The 22,700-nt window shown below is 36.8% G+C and overlaps 1 protein-coding gene across 2 annotated transcripts in view; it reads left to right on the plus strand.

Annotated features, from left to right (window-relative positions):
• PDE10A (phosphodiesterase 10A) overlaps positions 1 to 22,700 on the plus strand; it is a 197,656-nt gene that overhangs the window by 150,568 nt on the left and 24,388 nt on the right. For both annotated transcript variants that reach the window (XM_054195390.1, XM_054195389.1), the window contains exons 8-17: positions 737 to 787; positions 2,775 to 2,833; positions 5,466 to 5,517; positions 9,120 to 9,262; positions 11,478 to 11,570; positions 12,185 to 12,371; positions 13,808 to 13,950; positions 15,649 to 15,732; positions 18,612 to 18,762; positions 21,873 to 22,028. In XM_054195390.1, coding sequence (XP_054051365.1) covers positions 737 to 787; positions 2,775 to 2,833; positions 5,466 to 5,517; positions 9,120 to 9,262; positions 11,478 to 11,570; positions 12,185 to 12,371; positions 13,808 to 13,950; positions 15,649 to 15,732; positions 18,612 to 18,762; positions 21,873 to 22,028 — 1,119 coding nt within the window. The remainder of the gene's footprint in view (positions 1 to 736; positions 788 to 2,774; positions 2,834 to 5,465; positions 5,518 to 9,119; positions 9,263 to 11,477; positions 11,571 to 12,184; positions 12,372 to 13,807; positions 13,951 to 15,648; positions 15,733 to 18,611; positions 18,763 to 21,872; positions 22,029 to 22,700) is intronic.

Raw genomic sequence — 22,700 nt, forward strand, 5'->3', positions numbered from 1 at the left:
TTCATTTTCAAGTTTCAGAAAGCCTTTGGATACCATCAGCGGTTTTTATAATATGTGTACAATGTGTTCTGTTTAAAAAAAAATAAAATTACAAAAAAAGTATCTTAGGAGGGTATACAGCAGTAGACCTCTTGTACTTCTGTCCTCTGTGTTCCTATAAAGCTCCTGTGTTTCAAGGCCAGGAGATTATGCATGGTAGCACATCTCAGTTAACTGCAGTTTACGTGACATTTGTTTGAAATGTTGCCTGGAAACTGTCATACTTAAAACACTAGTCTTGAGCTGAGGGATCAGGTCTGGTTCTTCTGCCACCAAAATGGTAGTGAAAAGAACAGTGCCTGTTTACAGCTGGAAATAGCTGTGGCTGAAGAGAGACAGCCTCAGAAAGATGTTATGGGATATTTTATTTCTCTGGCTTATGGAATGTTTGTTTTGATGTTGTATTTCTGAGCTGATCGGTTCCCAATACCGCTTCTGAAGAGCATTGGTAAGCATTTTTTTGGTACCAAAAAATGAAGATTTTTCTCTTGTGACTGAATGTACCTTACTAAAATTGAAACACTCACAAGCGTACTGAGACTTTCACAAAATAACTGTCTTTCCACAAATTGTTACTGCCTGCCTGTCTAAAACAGCTCAGATAATTTACTTAGCAGCTAGATAGAGAAAATGAGCATGTAACTGATGTGAAGCTTTCAAGGTTTCTTCAGAGTTACTTTCTCCTGTTTTGTTTCAGGTTGCAACAGCAAATCTTGCCTGGGCTTCAGTAGCAATACATCAAGTACAAGTAAGCATGGCTGTTTTTTCATTTTTTTCATCATGTAACCCTTCTGCCAGGACTTGATTAGTAGGAACATGGATTATGATCAAATTTAAGTGGAAGTCACTACTAAAACATTGATTCAAGCAGTAGATTTTACTAAAGGAAAAAGAAACTTTAACAAAGTAGATAAATAATTGTTAAAGCAGAATTATAAAAACTTCACATGTTTTCTTCTTGTAAGAAGGTAACTGCTGGACCAACTGCTTGCTTTCCTCCTGCTTTGGTATTCAGTTTGAGATTATTAGATGTTGCTGGCTAAAGCCTACTTTAAGCCACCGTTGCTAGTTACTACATGGTCCTGTAACATCCTTCCACTAAGGATACTTTATGCTGTCCCTAGTCGGGTGCCTAATGAAGCAGCTTTGCTAATAGGTTTTGTTATTTCGGCTAACGGAAGACAGCAACACTGAAACTAAACATATTCATAGTATCATTTAGGTTGGAAAAGACCTTTGGGATCATCGAGTCCAACCATTGACCCCCCTCTACAAAGTTTTCCCCTACACCATATCCCCTAGCACCATACCTGAACAACTCTTAAACACATTCAGAGATGGTGACTCCACCACCTCCCTGGGCAGCCTATTCCAGTGTCTGACCATCCAATATTCCATCAACTCACAGAAGATGCTAAAATAGGTTCTTTTGTTAGCTCACAGGAGGAAGTTCACAACATTCTTTTTTTCTCCAAGGTGACTTTCATACATTTGGCAGAAGACTCGCACAAAACTTCCTGCTTTTCTTTTCTGGGCTCTAATATTTTCCACCTTGGTGCTGGAGGTCGTTGACTTTGTTTAGGATGGTCATTCACCCTGCCACATTTAGGCAGAATTAGCTGATGTAGAATATTGTGTGCTAGTAGAATTGCAATTGTGTGCAGTTGTAGCTTCACTTTGTAACAATGACTCCCTCTTTAATAGAAAAGTCTTTCACACCTAAGAGAACAAAACACAGAAGGGTTAGTTTAAGCCTGTCCACTGGTCATTTTCATTTCTCTCCCTTCTGCTAAGCAGAAGACTTGCCCTTCCCAAGCTTTTGCATGAGAAGAATGCAAAAACTTTGATCTGGCATTGGGCCATACCCAGCATCCTCACAGCTGGGCTTTAGGAAGTAGTGTGTATCAAGAAGTTGTACCTAGTTACCTAATTATATGCTTGTGGATGTAGTTTGTCATATTTTGCATATTTATTTATATCTGCATTGCACATATGAAAGGTATTACTAGTTCTGAGTGATATTTTATAGTGTAAAAGGTACAAACAGTAGAGGATTGTTTTCTTTTTTTGATGTCAGTGCTTGCTCTAGTAACATACAGGTGTACAATTATACTTTAGATACAGAGTATGCAATTAGGTGACGTAAAAATACAGTTCAAAGCTTTGCTTTATCTAATACTTTCCTTCTAAGCTGTAGTATGAATACTACTTTTTGTGTTCATACTCATGCTAATTTCTCCAAAAGTTGAGCATTTATCATCTGCTACTTAGCTTACTTAAACCTGCCTGATGTCAGTCTTCAGTTGTGTCTACACGCTACTTTGCAACCTGCAAAAAAGTGGTAAAAGTATGGTAAGGAAGAAAGCAAACAAAATATTCGACATTCTCAGAAGAGCTGAGGGTCTGGATAAGGAGGTGGTGTTAAGTTCATTCCATAATCACATTCAGTGGCAGCCTTTGAGGCAGCATGAACAAGTGTTAACAGCCAACATCTTTTAAAGAGTCTTATGAAAGATGTTACTTGCATTTGATAGTTTTCACTGAGCAGCTAGATAGCTAAGTTTGAAGCCCAGCACACAAATCCAGCTTTTAATTTTATACAGTGCTGTAACATATGTATATACTAGTAGTAGTATTTTTTTCATACAAATTAAACTGGTAGATTGCGTGACTTCAGTTTCCCTCTAACTTCAGTGTTCTTTTGAAGCAAATGATAACGTGATCTGTGCTTCCAGGTGTGCCGGGGCCTTGCCAAGCAGACTGAACTGAATGACTTCTTGCTTGATGTATCGAAGTAAGTGTGATTTGCACTCTAATCTCTTCAAGTTATTTTGGTGGGCTTTTCTAACATGGCTCTTTCAGTCTACCTGTGTTTTACACTGTAGCTCACATGCAGGTGTGAAGGCACACCTTGGAGGGTGGGCAAACTTCAGCACTGGGGCAAGAACAAATGATGTGAGTGGCACTGGTGTATACCTGTTAAACTTTTTTATTGGTGGTGGTGCAGAAGAAGTTGCGACATCCAATTATGCTTAACAGAATTTGTTTGTTGTTTTGGTCTTTTGCGTGCTTTTTTAGCCTTTTTCCCTCCTCTTCTGTCAATGTTAAACATGGCCCTCTTTTGAGAAGCGAGGAATAGGCTTGCCATCTCTTTCCATGGGCAGTTTTAGAAGGTTTGAAAGGATTTTATGAAAAAATAGTTAGCTTGCTTCAGCTTTCCGCCCCTTTTTTTGACATGTAGGTATTCACACACACATGTATAAGTATATGCACCTCAGGGATATATGCTTGAAGAATCAGGGATGCCGCATGATTGTTCTTTCCCTGCATTTGCTGGAGGCCCTGTTTTCATTTTCAAAAACTGTAACTGCATCTAGTGTGTTTTCTTTTAATTTCTTGTGACAATGCACACAAGATTAAATTGAAAACACAGTAAGAGTATGAAACCTAGGGCTTAGACTTGCAAAGTCAACTTAGCGTCTTAGGTGATCTGCTTTTCCTTCATGCATTTTTCTTTGTTGCTGCTATTAGCATCTTTAAATAGTAGAGATAGCCAATAAATTAAAAGACAAACCAAAGTTGTATTTTCAGTAAATCCCAGTCTGAGGTGCGTAACAGTGTTTTATCAAACTAGTTGGTTGAAGAATTTCTAAGGACTGATGATACTGTGGAAAAATGAGATGTCTCAGATTTTTGCTGTTACAAACAATTCTCTGGGTCTTGATGAACAATTCTCAAACTGATGAGACTAGAGGACATCCAAGATTCCTATGCCATCGCTCAGGAATGCAGGCAGCTGAGTTGACCTGCCTGGAATGAAGAGTGATACACCGCAGGGAGGAGTCTACCCCTTGCAAAGAGGGCAAGCTGGATGTATCCAGATGTTTTTCCTAGCTTTTTCCCTCAGGGATGACTTTTTTTTTTAATTTCAGCTTAACGTTCAGAGTATGTCTCCTGGAAGGCACTCTCATCATGCCCTTGCCAGAGCTACCCACTTGCTGCAGTCCCTTGCACCATTATGTTCCTTTCCAGAGTGCTTTTATTTTGCTAACGTCTGTACTGAGCTAGTTTACCAGAGAACTCTGGATTAATCTACCCAAATATATTGGCTGGCAATTTACTCTTGGTACATAATACTGAGATTGTTTTAAAGAACTTTGTAATGATTTTTAAATTTTAAGATAAAACTTTCAATAAATACTGCAAGTACTTAATATGCATTTCTATAAGAAAATACCTCTCATACATAATTATCAATTGCTAGAAGCAAGCCCTATGTTTTAAGCCACAAAATTGGGATATCATTTAATAACAACTTTATGAACTTCATGTAGGTAAAGAGTTGCACTAGCAAGAAAATAATTAGTTTCTTCTTAGAAATGGTCTGTACTCTTTCTTACATGGAAAGAAGGTTTCCTATTCAGTGAGGAAATTGTTAGCATGCAATGTCACTGGGACATGTTCTGTAGCATTTTAGAAAGAGCATAGTATGCAGTGCTCCACCTCTTCATGTCCCTGACAATGTAAGACTAGCCTATTATATATTTCCTTTCCACTAGACCCAAACAGAACTGAGCTGTATATATGTTCAAGGCCATGGGACAATGTCTTTCTGTCTGCTGGGAAAATTGTAATCCAAGGGTTATTAAGACTTGGCATGTGGAAGATTTAGACTTCTTTTGCTAATAAGTGTGACCTTTATCTTTCAATGTTCTTGACTGTCCTTGGACATCTACCACTTTGCCGTGAAACTGAGATACCTTTTTTTTTTTTCCCTGAGAAACAAGATCAGTCTTTTTCTACAACTTCAACATGCTACACCTGGGTTGATAGAGAAAACTCATTAGGAGTTTTATAAGTTTTGTTGCCTTTCAAATAGAGTTAAGGGTTGCATAATATGACCTGAATTTAGCTTCAATACATAGTTTTCATTAGTACTCAGTACATAGTCCTCTATGCATAAACCTAATGAAATATTTTGAAAGCATGTAGACAGTATGTATCAGCAATGGAAGATACAATATTTTTTTTGTCTTCTGGATTGCTTTTCTTTTTTGCTTCTTCTTTTAAAATTTTCAGTGTGTAAAGGGTGACAAAGCATTTTGATACATTCTTGGTGTTGCTCAGCAGGGGCCTATTTAGTGGTAGGCAATGTTTGGTAGTCTTCCTTTTTTACAGAGAAAATTCTACATATTCTAGACAATACAATTCTGTCATTGTAGAATAATGGCTTAAAGGAACAGAACTAGGACCATTTCTCAATTCCCTTGTGCTATAGCAAGCCAGTCAGTGATTTTCAAGGTGCAGAGGTTTGTCCTCACCTTTCGGGCTCCACTGTTAAGCGGTTGTGAAACAAGAGCCCATGACAGCCACTTGAGAAGCGTTTGACTAAATGCCAATATTTACTGATTTCTCTTTCTCTGCAGAACGTATTTTGATAATATAGTTGCAATAGATTCTCTACTTGAACATATAATGGTAAGTTGTTTTTTCGCTTCTAAGTTTATTAGTCTTAGTTATTAAAAGTCCTTCATTCTCCTTTCCTTGAAGTAATGCATTATGTCATTGAAATATATGAGCTGTTTATAATGGATACGTAATACAAACAGTATTAACATCTCTATATGGAAGAAGGTGGCAAAGGTCAGCTTGATTTTTTCATTGCTGCAACAACTTCATTTCACGGCTTTCATAACTAATGAAACGTGACTGTCTCTGAACTAAATAGCTACTATTGTGTTTTAGAAAAGCTGAAAATTGTAACAGAAAGGCTTCTGTTTTTCTTCTTATTTCAGCTTGTTGTATTGATTCCTTTTTCCTAAATTAAATTTGCTACATGCTGCAAAAAACTCCTTAAGAAGTTGTTGTCTGTAGGAAGGACTAGAGGTCAAATATGACTCTTAAGAGTGTTTTTTCTATTGCTGAATGAGATGTGCGAGTCATGACATCCCTTTTTTTGCTTTGCAAAAGTATGTAGACCCATAACTAGAGTGGCAGAGCCAATGTTTTATAAAAACCACTAAAGCCAAGTCTGTTGAAATAACTAAGACTTTTTAATCAGTGAATTAAAGTACAGTTCAGAAACAGATTATAATTTTCTGAATCAATTTTGAATTAAAAATTATTTCCTGAATAGTGTTTACAAATACATGTGGACTGGTTGTTCGTAGCACATTTTGAGTGTTTGATGTATGAATTATGCATTTTAGCTTTAGGAACATTCATTGCATCCTGAATATAAATCATAATCAGGTCTGTGATGCTATTGTTTCAGTTTGCGTATTCACAAAATTACTGTCCAACAGTACTCCAATACTTGCTCCAGTTTTCAAAGTGATATTCTTAGCTAGACTATTCAAAGACAACAAACTTAGAATGCAAACAATATTAAAATGGTTTTATTTAGAAACTTGAGTTAGTAATGGAAAATATTCTGCAGTGTTTGTCTTATTCTAGTTAGTACACGGTCAAGAATTCAGCACATAGGACACATTTCTGAACGTTGACTTTTCCAATTTAAATGAACTGCTTAAAAATAGCTTAACATTTAAAAGAACTGGTGTAGTATAACATATGGCATTGAGAACAAATATTGATATTCTTCCCTATGAATAGAGGTCTGGTGGAAAACACATTTGGCAGTAGAATACGCTTAGTCTTTCATCTTCTTTTCCAACACTTGGCTGGATTATGATTCTGCATTTTAACCTGCGTAGATGTTTCATACTCAGCTTCCTTTGTAAACTTGTAGCAGTTGGCTGTTTCTTGGGCCAATGCATTGAATTCCGCGTTTGCACATTTATTGCCATTTTATGTGAGTGTGATTTTATCATTATGTGGCTTATTCTGTGTCCCATGGTAAGAAAAGAGTGGAACTCAATTTCACTTCACTGCTTCACCCTTTGATGATTGCACTTGAAGTTTGTTTTTTTCCCTGTAATTATAAAGACAAAAGAACAGGGATTTTGGCATTCTTTTCATTTTTATTTGCATTAAAATCCCTCAGTGAAGTTAGTGGTATAAGGATGGTTTTGAATATAAATGAAGGAGGGGAAGTGAAAGTTCAAGTTGCCTTACAAATCTTCTTACCAATAGGTTTGACTAGTTACAAGTGACCTACCCAAAAGGTGGTCCCTGGCCTCCCTATTGACAATGCAGAGCATACCTTTTGTATTGATATTCCCCTTCAGCTGCTGGCCTGGATTTGAGCTAGGACTTTACCAGAAGTAAGACTTTCTCATCCCATTAACCATTTCTCTCAATTAGTAGTGCTTAAACAGTTCTTTTTGAAAAGCATGAGTCGTGACCAAGGTAAGTTCTTGAGTCATATGCATTAGAACAGAAGAGTTTAATTGTGACAAATCAACACTGTGCTCTTGATTCTGTAAAGAAATCTGATACAGTTTCTGAATAGGTGTAGGGAAACATTTACTGGACCCCTTTGTCCTTTTCGGCACAGTTTATATTCACTCTGTTTTGAGCAAAGACATAAATGGTGTGAGCGGTTGAGATTTTAAACTTCTTAGTGCTCTATGTGGGTAATATTTCACAAAAGTTACCTCTTAGCTTGCAGTCTCCCTGACTGTCTACCACTCTGATGGAGCAAATGGAGTAGAAAGCAACAGAATCTTTCCAGCTATGGATTCTGTTGATATGGGAGGGCCCTCCATGTTTTGTAGACTTGGTCTAGATGGTTTCTATGCAGTTCCCATTAAGCATCTCAAATGACATGAGGTTAGAGTCTCCCAACTAATGATTTATCATCTCATGGTGGGGGTGGGGGCAGTGGGGTTCTGCAAAGGTATAACATTTGCCTATTTGCATTAATATTAAATGAAATAGTTCAGGTTTTTGTTTTTATTTCTGAAATACAAGCGGGGGTGGGGGAGAAGTTCATCCATTCATATGGAAGTCTTGAGAATTCTTAAGACGTGCCACCTGCATGCATTGCACACCAAGATGTAGTCAACCTGTTTCTCTGGCTGAATGACTAGGTAGCTATTATATATAATTTTTAAAAGGTGAGCATGATCTACTTCAGATCATGCTCTACCATGTAGTTACTATACTTTCTGAGCAAGTAAGAAATACAGGATACACACCTGAATTGGGTAGAGCAGGTTCTTACTGTACGGCATCTTTAGTTAACACAATGATCCTTGTTTGACTCTGGTTCTGTCTTTCCTCTTGTTCTCAGAAAGTCCATTGTATGTCTGAGAAACATTTCAGTGAAGAGCTGCTGTGTTCCCAGGACAAGATTCTGTTCTGCCAATCAGTGCAGTTGGCTGGCAGTTAGTTTTGCTAAGATCAAACTAGCTGGTTCAAAGTATGACAGAGGCTGTGCAAGTGTATTGAGTACTGTGGTACTTTCTTGACTTTGGGTGGTACCTTGTGGGCTTTGGTTAGTTCATGTAAAACTACTAAGTCTCAGCTTTTGTGCAAGAGCTGTCCCTAGCATCTGGAGGGTGCAGCCATTTCCTATACTGCTGCATAGGGCAATCCATAGTTACAGTGGTAATTGTGACAATGATAATCTTCCCTATTTGTTCATTGTTATGTATTATAGGTACATTTAGCTTTTTAAGAAACAAACGCTAGCCCCTCTGTTACATCTGTCTTTGCTGGATATTCAATAGCAATGTATTTGCATTGAAGATAAAGACAAAAAGCCAAAAATGTTCTTAAGTCTTGCCTTATCCTATCTATTTAAAATCAAGTAAAGGTGAATAATATCTAAACATAGAGGGAGGAAAGATACCATTTTGAAAAGCATTCCTTGTACTTGTGTGTAATAGGAAAGCCTTTTTTCTTTTAGAAAACATTCCAGCCTCTAAAGATATTCCTGCATTTCTCAAAGAGAAGAACACTCTAATTTGCAATAAAAATACGGAATAAGACACTTCCATTTTGAATTGTATCCTAAAAGATTGCTGTGAAGATGGGTGCTCCTTCAAACATATTTTCATAATGGATAAGTTCTCAAAGCTTTTATCTTCTAGGGACTTACGTTTTTATCAGATAAGTGACTGAAAAAAATTTAACTGATGACCATTAACTCTAGTTTTGTTTTTTGTCTATAGATATATGCAAAAAACCTGGTGAATGCAGATAGGTGTGCACTCTTCCAGGTTGACCACAAAAATAAGGAGCTGTATTCAGACCTTTTTGATATTGGAGAAGAAAATGATGGGAAACCTGTCTTCAAGAAGACCAAAGAAATAAGGTAAGAGTAGCTAGCAGAAGAGAATCCACTTTCATTATAACTACAGATGTGCAGGCATTTTATTACCCAGTCTCTGTGCCTATCTGCAGGTACCCTGACAATACTTGTCATACTGTGATATCATTCCCACCAGGACCCGCCTCCAGAAGGTAGTACTTCTGGGAATGACATTGCAGTGCCATCGAAACAACGTCTCTGAAGCTATAACGTCACTCCTGGAAATGCCGTCTTCCGGAGGCGGTCCTTTTGGAAATCATGTTGGGAAAAAAACAGAGGTGTTCTGAGGTAGGTAAAGGTGCAGGTAAAGATGCACCTAATCCATAGTCTGCCAGTATGGGACTTTTTTTCCCAAGAGGGTTCCCAAGAGGAATTGAAATTTGTGCGATTCGAGAACATACAAAGCAAGGAAATCGCAATTTGTACTTCTTACAGATGGACTAGGCATATGTAGAATGTAGTATGGACTGGTCATTGGTTTTGAAGATTTCAAGTCCAGTAATTTAGTTTTACTTTTTCCTCATGTGAATTTAGATTATTTTCAAACTGTTAAATAATTGTGATTCTGAAGTGTGCTTGAAGTGGTGAATTTGAAAATGTATATGGGCTCGTAATGAATATAGAGGATTCTCTGCCTAAAATTGATGTGGTTTTCTGCTTCATGTTGCAAGTATGTAATTTTGACGCATATACATGTTTTTTTAATGAAAGAGGCAAACCAAAACATTAAATATAGTATTTTTCACTTTTCAAAAACTATGAATACTTAATAGATACAGATCGAGATTTTCAAAGACACACAGGTTTTAAATCTGCAGCTTCTTAGAAAGAAATAAATGTATGACTAAGTATCCTGCACTAAAATTTTGATAACATACTCAGCATAGATTTTCTCAGAATTTTTTTTCATTTTCTCCTTATGCTTTTAAAGTTCTAGGCCAATATGAGATGTGATTCATGTCTTCACTTAGACTCCTTTAGACAAACTCACTCCCACTTATTACATTATGTGAGTGAGAATGGAAGGAGTCAAAATTGGTGCAATTTACATACTGACAAGCAAGGAGGTGGTGTAAATTAAAGAAGGTGGCCTGCTTTAACATACACTTTCATACTCCTGCTTGATAATTGTTTTTCGTGCTTATATCTTTCTGTCTTTTCTGTATGAAAATTATTGAAATGTTGACTCTGAGTGCAAGGATGTGAGCCATTTCACGGGTGCTGGATACTGAAAGAGAAATACAACTTAAATCTCTGTAAGAAAGTGACACTGAGTCAGTCGGTCATTAGGAAGGAGCCTTAAGTTGGAGTGATGTACATATCATAACAAGTAGCAGAAGAAAGTAACTTAAAATCAGGTGTGCAGGGTGAAATCCTGTCAGCTTTGTCACCAACTTCAGTGGGGGCAGATTGCTACCCAGGTACATTTAGATATGAAAGCGTTCCACATGTGATTCTTTCTACTTATTTTTCTCCGCAAATTCTTTTGTGCCTGTGTGTCATAACTGTTCTATGTCAAAGAATTGAAAATTATTTCCTCGCAAGACAGACTTGTAGATTTTTCTGATTCGACTCCAGAATGTATTTTTTGTGTTTAACTGTCTTGTGGTGATTACAGGATGCAGTTACTACCATGGCATTGTTTGCATGTCACGAGATGAAACAAGTTATTTGTTCTGAAGTGTACATGGCAAATGCATAAATGCATATAATGTTTAGCTTTGAAATTTCCACTGGTCTTTTTCCAAAGTTTATAAGTTTATTTTACCAAATCCCCGCATCCTGAAGAAACAAGTTCCATATTGCCTGTGATGTGTTTAAAGAAACAACGAAGATGTAAAATCGGTGATAAAATCAATAGCTTGTAAAGGTAAATGCAAGTCTCAGGTTCTGTAGAAATGTGTTGTTTATTAGGCATAACTCCCCAGGGTTATTGAAGACTTGGAATTTTTGTCACTAAAATGGTCATATTATGGTATCTTTTGTATTAAACTATGTAGTTCTGTAAAGTGTTTTCAGCAAGTATGTATTAGTATGTGCTTTTTTTATTTTATTATTTACTACTACTTGTTGTCTCGTAAGATTTTTCTCCTAAAAGCATCAAAATGACGCTGGTTGGGAAGAAATATCCATTACCGTGTCCAACACAGACTCCACTGGAAAAATGTTTTTCCAGATAGTTCATATTGCGGCTAACACACATTTTTCTTTTCTGCAGATTCTCAATAGAAAAAGGAATAGCTGGTCAAGTGGCAAGAACGGGAGAAGTCCTTAACATCCCTGATGCCTATGCAGATCCACGCTTTAACAGGTAGGATTTTATTCATGAGAGGGGAAGATAGCTCACCAAACCTTTTACTTAAATTTACTACTTTAACTTCATATTAGGATGCATTCATGGAGCTGTGACGCTCTGGTGAGAAGACAACCTATAGATACCTATTTAAATGCTTTAACCGTCAGAGATATTTTTAAGATACAAAGTGTTATTTTTATCAAATATGAATATAATGGAGAAAAATGTAGTTCTTGTTCCTGTTATGGAACTTTGCCAAGTTAGGTGGACTGTTGCTGATTTTCTTTATTAGCCTCCCTGCAATATGATTAGTTTCAGGGGAGAAAAAAAAGTTTGCTAACAAATAGCATGCCTAAGTATCTGAATGTATTCTTTAATTTTTTGAATAAGCTGACTGTACATTTGAGGAACTATTAATTCTTTATCTTGCAAATGGACATTAAAAGATTAAAAAGTTCTTTCTAAATATGACACAGTAGATGGAAATATTTGAGAACTTTGGAGGTGAACTTCTTGCAGGTACTAATTACATCTACTTACTATTTACTATATTATACATCACCATTTCTGAGAATCAATAATATTAAATCTTTTCTTTTTTTTTTTCTTTCTCTTTTCTGACTTTACAGAGAAGTAGACCTCTACACGGGTTACACAACCAGAAATATCCTGTGCATGCCTATTGTAAGCCGAGGAAGTGTAATAGGTGTTGTGCAGATGGTGAACAAAATAAGTGGAAGTGCCTTCTCTAAAACTGATGAGAACAACTTTAAAATGTTTGCAGTCTTTTGTGCTTTAGCCTTACACTGTGCTAATGTAAGTTTTATTTACAGTTTTGTAAGCTGTTGGTTATAGTGGGAAGACTTAGAATGCTACTTAAGGGGTTTGGTGTTCCAGATAATTAAAGTGATTCATAAATCTGTTTCATTGAATTAATGAGGAAACAGGAGTCATTGAATTCTTTGCTGAATAATTGTATTTTAAGAGGATGATAGGGATTCATTTGATGCTTTCTGAAATAATTGTGCTCTGGATACATCAATTCGGTGTAGCTAAACTGAGAGAGCAAGCTCTGAAATGTGTATGATATCTGTCTGTCCTCTCTTTTCCATTAGAAAGTATGATTCTTATTTCATAAATTCAGAGATTTAACTGGCGGATGGAGATGTTATGTATTCTCTATTCCATATGTTTAATATTTAAAGATATCGATTTATACGTTTATATGCTGTGCTTTATACTCATAATTATCCATGCGTCTAGGTAAGAGTGGATAGCTATTTTTGTTTTCAAACCCTTTATCGTCACAGAAATTACTGTTCCTGTAGGAAGCGTAAACAGTTTAATGATCATTACTATTTAAGTATAAAAATGCAATAAATGCAATAAAAATGCAATGCAGAAGAAATGTCATGTTTGTGGAAGGCAAGATACAATGCAGTGCCAGTTAAGCCTGGTGATTTACATTAAGCCATTTTACCAACAGGATGCTGTTGATATTGCTGCTCAGGCAGCAAATTTTACTAACAATTACTTAAACTTGTTCCACATGACTCAAGGCACATAGAAAGTCCCGCATATAAATGAAACTTGGGACTATGCAATCATTCAGTTGTGTGTGAGCTCACTCTTTTTAGACGGTGAATGTTACCATTCAGGGCATCCTGCTCCAGAGCATTTTCTTTACTAGTAAAATTGTTGTGTCTTTACTTGTTTACAAACCATGCCGTGTCTGCAATAGCTGTCTGAACCTCTCAATAATTAACTGTACTTATTTTTCACCATTATTGCATAGTAATGTAGGTGTGATAAACATCTCATGTACTTTTTACTGTGCATAGGTAGCAGTTATATGTAGCAATTAATAGCTGAATTCATGCAGTGGCACAAAATATTGATTGTGCCCTGTTATCCGTTTTCTTTCTGTTAGCATATTGCAAGGGATGGAGTTCTGTTTCTAATTCATGAACTTTAATTCTTTTTCTTGGGAGAGCTCAGATGCAGTGAAAAATCAGCCGAGCCTTAGATGTTTATCTGACTGAGTGGACGTGGAATGATGTGATAGAAGGCCCAGTTTTCCAGAAGTACTGAATTTCATATAATCTGTCACTTTCCTAATGTGTGAAGTTGAGCAGCCAAAAGCACTAACATTTTTGCAGATGTGTATTTTAAGAATAAGTGCTTGAATACAGGAAGGAAGTGTTTTTTCCTTTATTAAAATTTCACGCTAATGAATGACTTCCCTTTTCCAGATGTACCACAGAATTCGCCATTCAGAGTGTATTTACCGTGTAACAATGGAGAAGCTATCCTACCACAGTGTTTGTACAGCAGAAGAGTGGCAAAACCTCATGCACTGTACACTGCCTCCACATATTTATAAAGAAATTGAACTGTAAGTATTTTTCTCATATAACGCCAGTTGCATCTTGTATCAGTCTGTGAAAAAGATTATTTCCCCCCCGCCCCCATGTGTAGTGGAGCATTTTGTAGGAAGCACTTCTATTATTGAACTGTCCTAAAATCATTGGGGTTTATCTCTGGCTTTCTTATACTTAGTTATGCTTAATGATTTGTGAACAAAATTTATCTATTAAAGATAGATAAAGGTTTGGGGAAGATAGACACAGATCTCTAAACTTCTGAAGATGATTCAGAGTTATGAATCCCAGGTGCTAGAGTTTAGAATTGTGGTCTAAATTTGGAGGAGGACTTCCCATCCAGCCTCTTTGGCTTTCTCTGAAATAATTCAATTACTTTCAGCTCTCAAGGGTCTGCTGTGTGCTGGAGATGTACCTCTCTGTATTTTACCAGTCAGTCCCCACTCAACGCTAACACCAGGACTTACCTCATTTTTTCATCGCTATTTCTGTCCCAGGACAATAAATTCTACTGTAGTGACCAGGTGCCTAAAATCAAAACTCTATGATATTGAGTCACAAAATCTAAGTTGTCTTTGTAAACCTAATCTCCAGAGCTTGCTCGCTCCTCTCGGGCACTCAGTGCTGTAGCTGTGAGCGAGCAAAGCACGCAAGCATATGCTTAATAGGGGCTGCTTACAGTTAAAGTTCGTTACATGCTGAAGTGATTTGCTTGAAAGCCAAAGTATTAGCAGCTTGCAGGATTACACCCTAATAGAAGCTTATTCTTTGCAATACAATTTCTTGTGCTTTGTTAGATGATATTATATAACCCACCTCCTCAACAAAAATGACTTCTACTTGCCAAGATGACAGGTTTCATTCTAAATTATATTAACATCCTTTAGTTCAAGCAATCTGAATACATTTAACCATTTTCCAAGCAATTCAGCTACCTTCAGCTCTCTTGCACCTGCTGTGCTGTTCGGTATGCCGCGTATGTGCAAGCGTTTAGCTCGGTTCAATGGCAAGTGAATAAAAGGCTTGCAGCGCAGCAGGTGCAGGGAAAAGGGGTTAATTAATAATCGAAGAACAAACAGTTCTGCTGAGCGGGTCCCTAATATTGGGCCTAAATGTTGATATTGGGAGAGGGGAGAAGTCCTCAGCTAATGAAACATAAAAAAATGCAGTATTAAATGTTTGATTTTTGAAGTTTGGGCTTAATTTTTAGCTGATTTATTCCTCTATCACAATTAGATCGAGCCTTGCAGAATTTGTGACAGAAATTATTGGGAAAAAAAGCCACTAAATCTATTAGGGACAGCATCTTTACAATTCCTGGGAGGAAAGTCTGGAATATTTTAGGAGTGCCTGTAAAGCTCTCATCATCTCTGTAGAACAAAGAGTTTTGTACATTACTTAAGCAATGGATTCTTAAATAAAGAAGTTTCTATTAAGTAAACAAAGCCAAAGGCTAACCAAGGGTTAACGGTTGAACTCGATGATCGTAAGGGTTTTATCCAACCTAAATGATTCTATGGGTGTACTTCCATTGATCTTAGCAGAAATATATTCACTTACATTGCTGGAAAATATAGCCCATAAAGTCAGTTTTCTGTGTGTATTCCGAAACAAGTGAATGCTGTTGGATATACATTACCTAGTCATTTTCACTTGCTTTTAGTAAGAATGAAAATGTGTTTGTCCTTACTAAGCTGAAACTTTCTTCTTAGATACCACTTTGATATCAGTCCGTATGAGGATGTCTGGCCTGCCATTTTTGTCTACATGGTTCACCAGTCCTGTGGGACAGCCTGGTATGAAGTACACGATTTATAGCTTTAATTCTGTTATTTATGTGTTTTATTTATTAGGAATTTTTGAGATTAGTATTTTCTAATTCAAGGTCTCATTGTCTTTGGAGTTTATTTGCTTTGGTCTGTAAAGGGTTATAATAAGCAGGCTGGATTTCTTGCCCCAGCTTCTTGGTCTTCAGTTAATAAAATTTGGGAACATCCAGGTAAAAAAACTCAGGGTATCATCCAAACAGTTGTCCTTCCAATATGTAGAAGGATTGTTTGGTTCAGAGATGAGATTGGCTTTCAGACAGAAGATAGTGGCAATATTAAAAGCACTCTTGCCAAAAAGGAGAGAAGGTCCACGAATACTGATTTTTTTCAAATTTATGATTGCTGAAATTAATATAGTATATGGTTATAGCAATACAAGGTTAGATGTTATCTTGCTAAATAAATCAGTTATCGGCATCATTGTGCATTAATTATGGAAGTGAATGTTTTTCAGATGAAATGCTTCATTTATTGTCCTTTCTCTCAGTGTCCATTATCATTACTAAGATCAGTAGTCCTTTGGCTAAGTATATCCCATTGCTGAAAGAAAGGAGATGCTCCGAATTATGGAAAAAATCTACAGATGGGCAATTGAAAGGGGAAGTATCTCCCTGCAAAAAGGGGCAATATTTGGGAAGCGTTTGCTGGTGACTGTTTCATCTTAGTAACATCTCCATGCCCTCAAAGCATATAGAAAGACCTGAGGGTCTCTCTTGTGTCTTCTTCAATACTGTAAAGTGGGTGGCTGTTCTAAATACAGTTCTCTGCTGCGCAGTGTAGTTAGCTTGTTTTCATTCCTGAATGAATGGCTGTGGATGCAGGACTGGGGTTCAAATTTCCAGCTATGTTCTGTTCTTTTCCCTGCCTATCTCCCAGTTTCTTTCTTTCAAGATGTAACTGATGGCAAAGAATTGACGTTTTTCAAATGAATCTCAGCTTTCACATATACAGTTGAAGAAACAAAAGTGAGGGAAATATTTGAAAAGGAGGCTGTTAGGACTGGACTCGTATTTAATTTCTGAAAGAACAAAACTTCTCAACCCTCTGAAATAAGTACAGCTATTTTAAGACAAAAATTTGATTTTTAATATGTTGAGGAGTAAGACTGTGCCTTTAAGTATACACATATGTAATGTATAACTGGGAGGATTTTGGAGAAAAATGTATGATACTCACTACATGTTCTTTGCTCTCATGAAGAAATAATCTTTTACTGCTTTAATCAAGTGTACAAAATACAGCAATGGAGAAAGTAATAGTAGCCTACATTGAGGTATCATTGATAATGATTTTCCCTTTGGCTACAACTGTACTATCCCATAGTAACCATTGAGTTGATATTGGAGGTAGATGGAGGTGACTATTGTGATATTCTGAATTATGATCGACTGTTTTAGGCAGTAGTTGTAACAATTGTTCTAGAGCCGTCTGACTTAACTCTCTAGAATTAAAAGAGAAACCGTAAAGCTTTTTGGAAAGAATATGCTGCCATTTTTACTAACATCAGACAAAGGCTAAGAAGAATAATTACCTTGCTCAGCAAACCATAGAAATATGTTTTTCTATCTAACTGGCTCTGTATAGTAGATGTGTTTACATTTTAACATATAGGTCAGAGGCATTCAGCTTTGTTTTCTCAGCCCACATATGCTGCAACACTAGAATGTTACTAACTGCTTCCCTGAGATACCCAAGAAATGATCAAATGATGGAACTTAAAAAAAAAAAAAAAATTCAAGCCACAGTAACAGGGGAAAAAATAAGAATAAAGAAAAACTGATCTGTTTATGAGAGAATAAGTCCACGACTTGGGACTCCGGCATCTTCAGTTCAGTTCTGGGCTCAAATGTAATGTTCCTTTTTCACCCTGGGCGGTTTGGATTAGGTACTTTCGAAAATTTTAGCTGATGTCTCATCTCTGCCTGAATTTCCCATCTGTAAACAAAAAGTATTCAACTTTCTTTTCAAATAAACATCGGTAGACAAAGTCTATTAAAGATTGTGCAGAGCTCTGGTACTACAGAATGTGAACTCTCCCAGAAGTGTTTTTGATGAACATACAAGCCAAACATAACAACTACTTTATTACTGCTTTTTCTTATTACCTTAGTGAAAATACTCTCGTTCATAAATTCATTTTGTGTGTCTATATTAATAGCAGAAAGAAAAAAAAAATCTTTAAGAAATAATCTCATAAATGCTATAGATTTGGGGTGTTTTCATGGTTGACTGGCAATTACTTCACAAAATAATTTTTGATGGAAAATGAAGAAACAATGAAATGTGAATTTCTGGGTCATTTGGCTAAACTGGAAAAAAATCTTGAAGTCTTGGTAAAAATAAATTATTCTCATGATGTCAATATGGAGCATTTCAACTTCTTTCATTCAAAACAACTTATGTGTTTGGTGTTTGGCTGAAATTTTAATTTGAACAGGATTATTTCTTCAATGTCATTTGCTTAAAACTCCCTATTTTTCTGTTTTGATCATAAATGATGTTTTCAAATTGTCCATTAGATGCAAAATTTCACTATTTGGCAGGTTGAATAGATAATGATTTAAAGAAACCACACTTCAAATTTCTGGGAATGTTATGCAATTGTGTTGCCTGAGCTGGGTAGCTTGACTTATGTTCCAGAACTTTACAGATTAAACGAGGAGCATTGTCAGTTATCCACACTCCTCTGTCCTTGCCAAAACTTGAATGACTCTTGTAATCAACGAGTCATCTGCAATGAGAGTCAATCCTAGCACGAAGAGTAAACCAAAGAGCATCTTTTATCCTCTGTTGGTTATTTTTCCCGTTCTCACTTCTTGTCTCTGTCCAAATTAATTTCTTTCTAGCTTTGAACTTGAAAAGCTATGCCGATTTACTATGTCTGTAAAGAAGAATTATCGCCGTGTACCCTACCACAACTGGAAGCATGCAGTTACCGTTGCACATTGCATGTATGCCATACTTCAGAACAACCAGGGGCTTTTCACTGATCTAGAGGTAGGTGAGATGATTGTATTAGTTACTGGACCTCATCAGAGGTATCGGTCCTCAGAGAAGTATGTTTTCTATGCTAGAGTTTTGCTGTCAGCTTGGGCAGAGTGTATATAAATGTGCCTTTAGAGGAACGGGTGCGAGTGGAAAGCCTGAGGAAGAACAATTATTCAGATTCCTAATCCTAGTGTTTCCTTCATGTTTTTTGGGTCTGCCCACTGAAGAAACTATAGCAGATTTGCCATAAGTCCATGTCCACATTTTGAGGTTCTTCCTGCCCACTTACAACCACAGTCGTTATTTTAATTATTTAACTAACTGTCAGATCTGTACTGAGGGGGAGGGAAGCACCCTGGATCTTGAACCCTGTGAGGTCTGGGAGATCCTGAATAGGAGGACAAGGGAGAAGGGCTTGGTGTTGCAGAGAGGGTTGATATATGTGAGTAAAGGAGAAGAGCAGAAAGGATGAAAGGAAAACAGTTATTCAAATGTGCTAATTCACTGATTAACTTTTATTATACAACAGTTTTCCTTAGTATGCATGTACATATTTTAAAGATAAATGCATAGTTTTTAAAAAAAATCAGGAAAAAAGTACTTTGAATGGGTCACTAACTGGAAAAGTTATAATAATAAAATGGAATGCTTAGAATTGTCAAACGTTAATATACACTATGAAGAACTGCCACTTGTTTGTTTTTTTTATGAATTATGGTGGGTGCCACTGGGAGCACTATCATTAACACTACCTGAAACTTCTGACTGAGAGAACCTGTTTTCAGCTGTGTATAACTTTGCCAATTACTAGCCATATGGGCTGTAATTTTCCAAGCTCCTTGACTTTCCCAAGCTGATTCATTTGGGGAAATTTCAGCCAAAATTGTTTGGCTCTTCTAAAGAAACATGCTAGGAGAAATCAAGTTTTTGTTCAGTGTATAAGAGTACAATAAGATTTGTTGATCTTTCATTTGAAAAGGTCTAGTTTATTCTGCTGGAAACCAAGGACTTGAAAATTGACACTGAAATAGGAAAGTGGCATTTGCCAGGCATATGCTGAAAGTTGGCAAAGCTATACAAGTTTGAAAAAATTTGTATTTCTTTAACAGCAAAAATCTGTGGATTGCAGCCTCAGGGAATATTTAAAGCTCTGATATTATTCAGTACTAACCAAGTAGTAAGCCCCATCTTTTTGGAGATGCAGAGTAAGAAAAGACAGGGAGAGCAAAGGAGGCAGCTGTTAAGAGAGATGGAAACAATCTTTGTTCCCTGCTAAACTCCAGCCAGCCTTCACCTGTTTGAATGCCTATGTTCCAGCTCTTTCTAGCAGTCTCCTTTCTTGAGACTTGAGTCTTGAGTCCAACAACTCACTTTGTTGATCCAGTAAAAGTCCAGGGAACAGCTGAATTAAATTTTGGAGAACTAGGATGGGCTCATCTCAGGTGAAGGATGATTACATGAGCCTTGATAGACTTAGACATGGGAAGAGAAGTCTGAAACACTGAAAAGGGCTTTCTGATCTAGAGACAAATAGATCCAGCAGCTGGCAGTGGTCAAAGAGTTGAGATCTGAGGAGGGACAATGGGTACAAAGTCAAGAGCAGTGGGATTAGGCATTGTATATAACCCTGAAGGACAGAGACAAGAACAACTTCGTGGGACCTGGAGACTGGAGGCAAAGAGAACCATCTGTTACAAGAGACAGACTGATGAGAATTGTTAAGACTAGAAAACATACAGGTTGTACAGAATGCAACAAGACAATTAAACTTGTGGGGGAAGGACAGAAAAGCTTATGCCCACTAGATCTAACACGTAGCACAAAGGATTCTGAGATTCATCTTTCTTTTGCCATCAGAGACTTTTTCAAGTCTATTGGTTACACCTCTTGCCCCTCCTGATAGTAGTGAAAAGGGGATACCAGCTTCCTATAGTTGTAACTGTGTGACTTCAAGTAACATAGGTGTGTGTTATGTTCTTAAGGGTTCCACCTCCACTGAGGATCTGCGTGGACATGTGCTGCTGCATCATCTATTTTATTATGTGCTTTTTAAAAATGCACTTCACAAGATGCAATATTAAAAAGATATCACTAAAATAAATATGAAGGATTTAAAATAAAAGTGAAGGTCTCAAAATCAGAAATACAGTTAGGGTTGCTACAGCCTTAATTCTGCATGTTGTATATTTGTGGTAAAATCTTTAGTTACATCGTTGTTTGCTATTTTTCCACAGAATCATGTGCCTCAGTACAGTATACAGGTTGGATGTTGCTCACTTAATAGGTGGTTAATCAGTATTCTTTTTCTGCTTCATTTTGTAGCCTTATCCTTTTTTACTGAACACTCATCAGAACAAACTCTAAGACAGAACTGTTAAGTCTATAAAGACATTTTTGTGATACTCCATGCCGACAGACTGCTTCACAAACATTAATGAATGTGTTTTCAAAACACACCTGCTGTGTGAAAAACTTTTACAAGTGTTCACGTATTTTGTGTGTTGAAAGAGAGATTTCAGGGACTCAATTTTCTCAGGATATTAAGAGTTAATTAAATAAAAAAAATCAGTTACCGTCTTTCTTCATTTGCAATTGCTTTGTCGAGTGTTTCTGTGGCTCATATTAGTGAGTTCCTAGGAAGAGTTAAACCTAGGAGACTTGCTCCTTGTCTATGAGGAGCGTTACAGAGACAGGTCTAGCATTGGACTTTGGCTCAGCTGCCTTGGCCAGGAGATCATACATGTTATGTATTTCCTCTCCCTCAATAACTGCACTTTTTATTTTTTTAATAAACATGGTAATGATTCAGTGGATGACCAGACTGTCTGTTTAAAACTCAGATTTCTTGCTGAAGCAGAATCCCTCCTATAGTATGTGGTTGTGCAACAATGTTTTTTACTTTCATAATATATTAAATGTTTGAATTACAATTGCACCGAGAATTTTAATTCAGTATGTCCTCACTTCCATGTTTCTCACAATTTTAAGATTGTTTGTCCAAGTGACTTTTGAAGGCACTGTAAGCATAGTGCAACTTTTTACCTTATTCTGAGGAGAGAGTGACATCTAGGGGCAGGAAATACATCTTACATTTCATGTTTATCTCAATTTTTTTGTAGCGAAAAGGTCTTTTAGTTGCATGCCTGTGCCATGACCTGGATCACAGAGGTTACAGCAACAGCTATCTTCAGAAATTTGATCACCCCTTAGCTGCTCTCTATTCTACGTCAACAATGGAACAGCACCACTTCTCACAGACTGTGTCCATTCTGCAGGTAGGATTATTGAAATTGTATCTTCTGTGCAGTAGAGTCCAGTGGTGGAAACAGGAGTCACATCATTACCCAGTAGATTTTCTGAAGCATGCTTAATTTAATTTCTAGATTGTAGTGCTCATTTAGAAGAGTGGTAGATTTATTACAGCAAGATGGGTTCCACAATTAGCAAACCAAGCATTAAATAATAGTGCAAAACATAGCTTTCTCAAAATCTTCATGTTATAAAAAATATTGTGTATTTGAAGGTCTTTGCTAATGGCCAGAGCTTTTAGCTTCTGGATCAATGAGGGTTTTTCCTATGACCATATGGAATAGGAACTTTGAAAATGAAAAATCAGTTTGTTACTTGCTGGATACTTCTGGCATAATGTGCTTCAACAAAGTCTTCCACCATCGTGAAATTCTGAATAAAAACTCAAGTGCTGGCAAAAGTTTGCATGAGAAGCTTGAAAACCTGCTGTAATAAATTCTGTGAATGTTAAATGTGTGGCATGACGGAGGAAATGCTAATTTTGCACGCATGAAAAGTTTAAACTTGTTTCATTGTGTTATCATGTGCTTTTTGGTTATTCAGCAATTTGAAATAAAAAAAAAAAAATGAGTAAGGTATTCTATGAAAGAGAGTTCCTAAGATGAGGTAATGTGTCTGTATGTTTAATGACTAGAGAA

The sequence above is a fragment of the Rissa tridactyla genome, chromosome 3 (genome assembly GCF_028500815.1).
Source record: "Rissa tridactyla isolate bRisTri1 chromosome 3, bRisTri1.patW.cur.20221130, whole genome shotgun sequence".
NCBI lineage: Eukaryota > Metazoa > Chordata > Aves > Charadriiformes > Laridae > Rissa > Rissa tridactyla.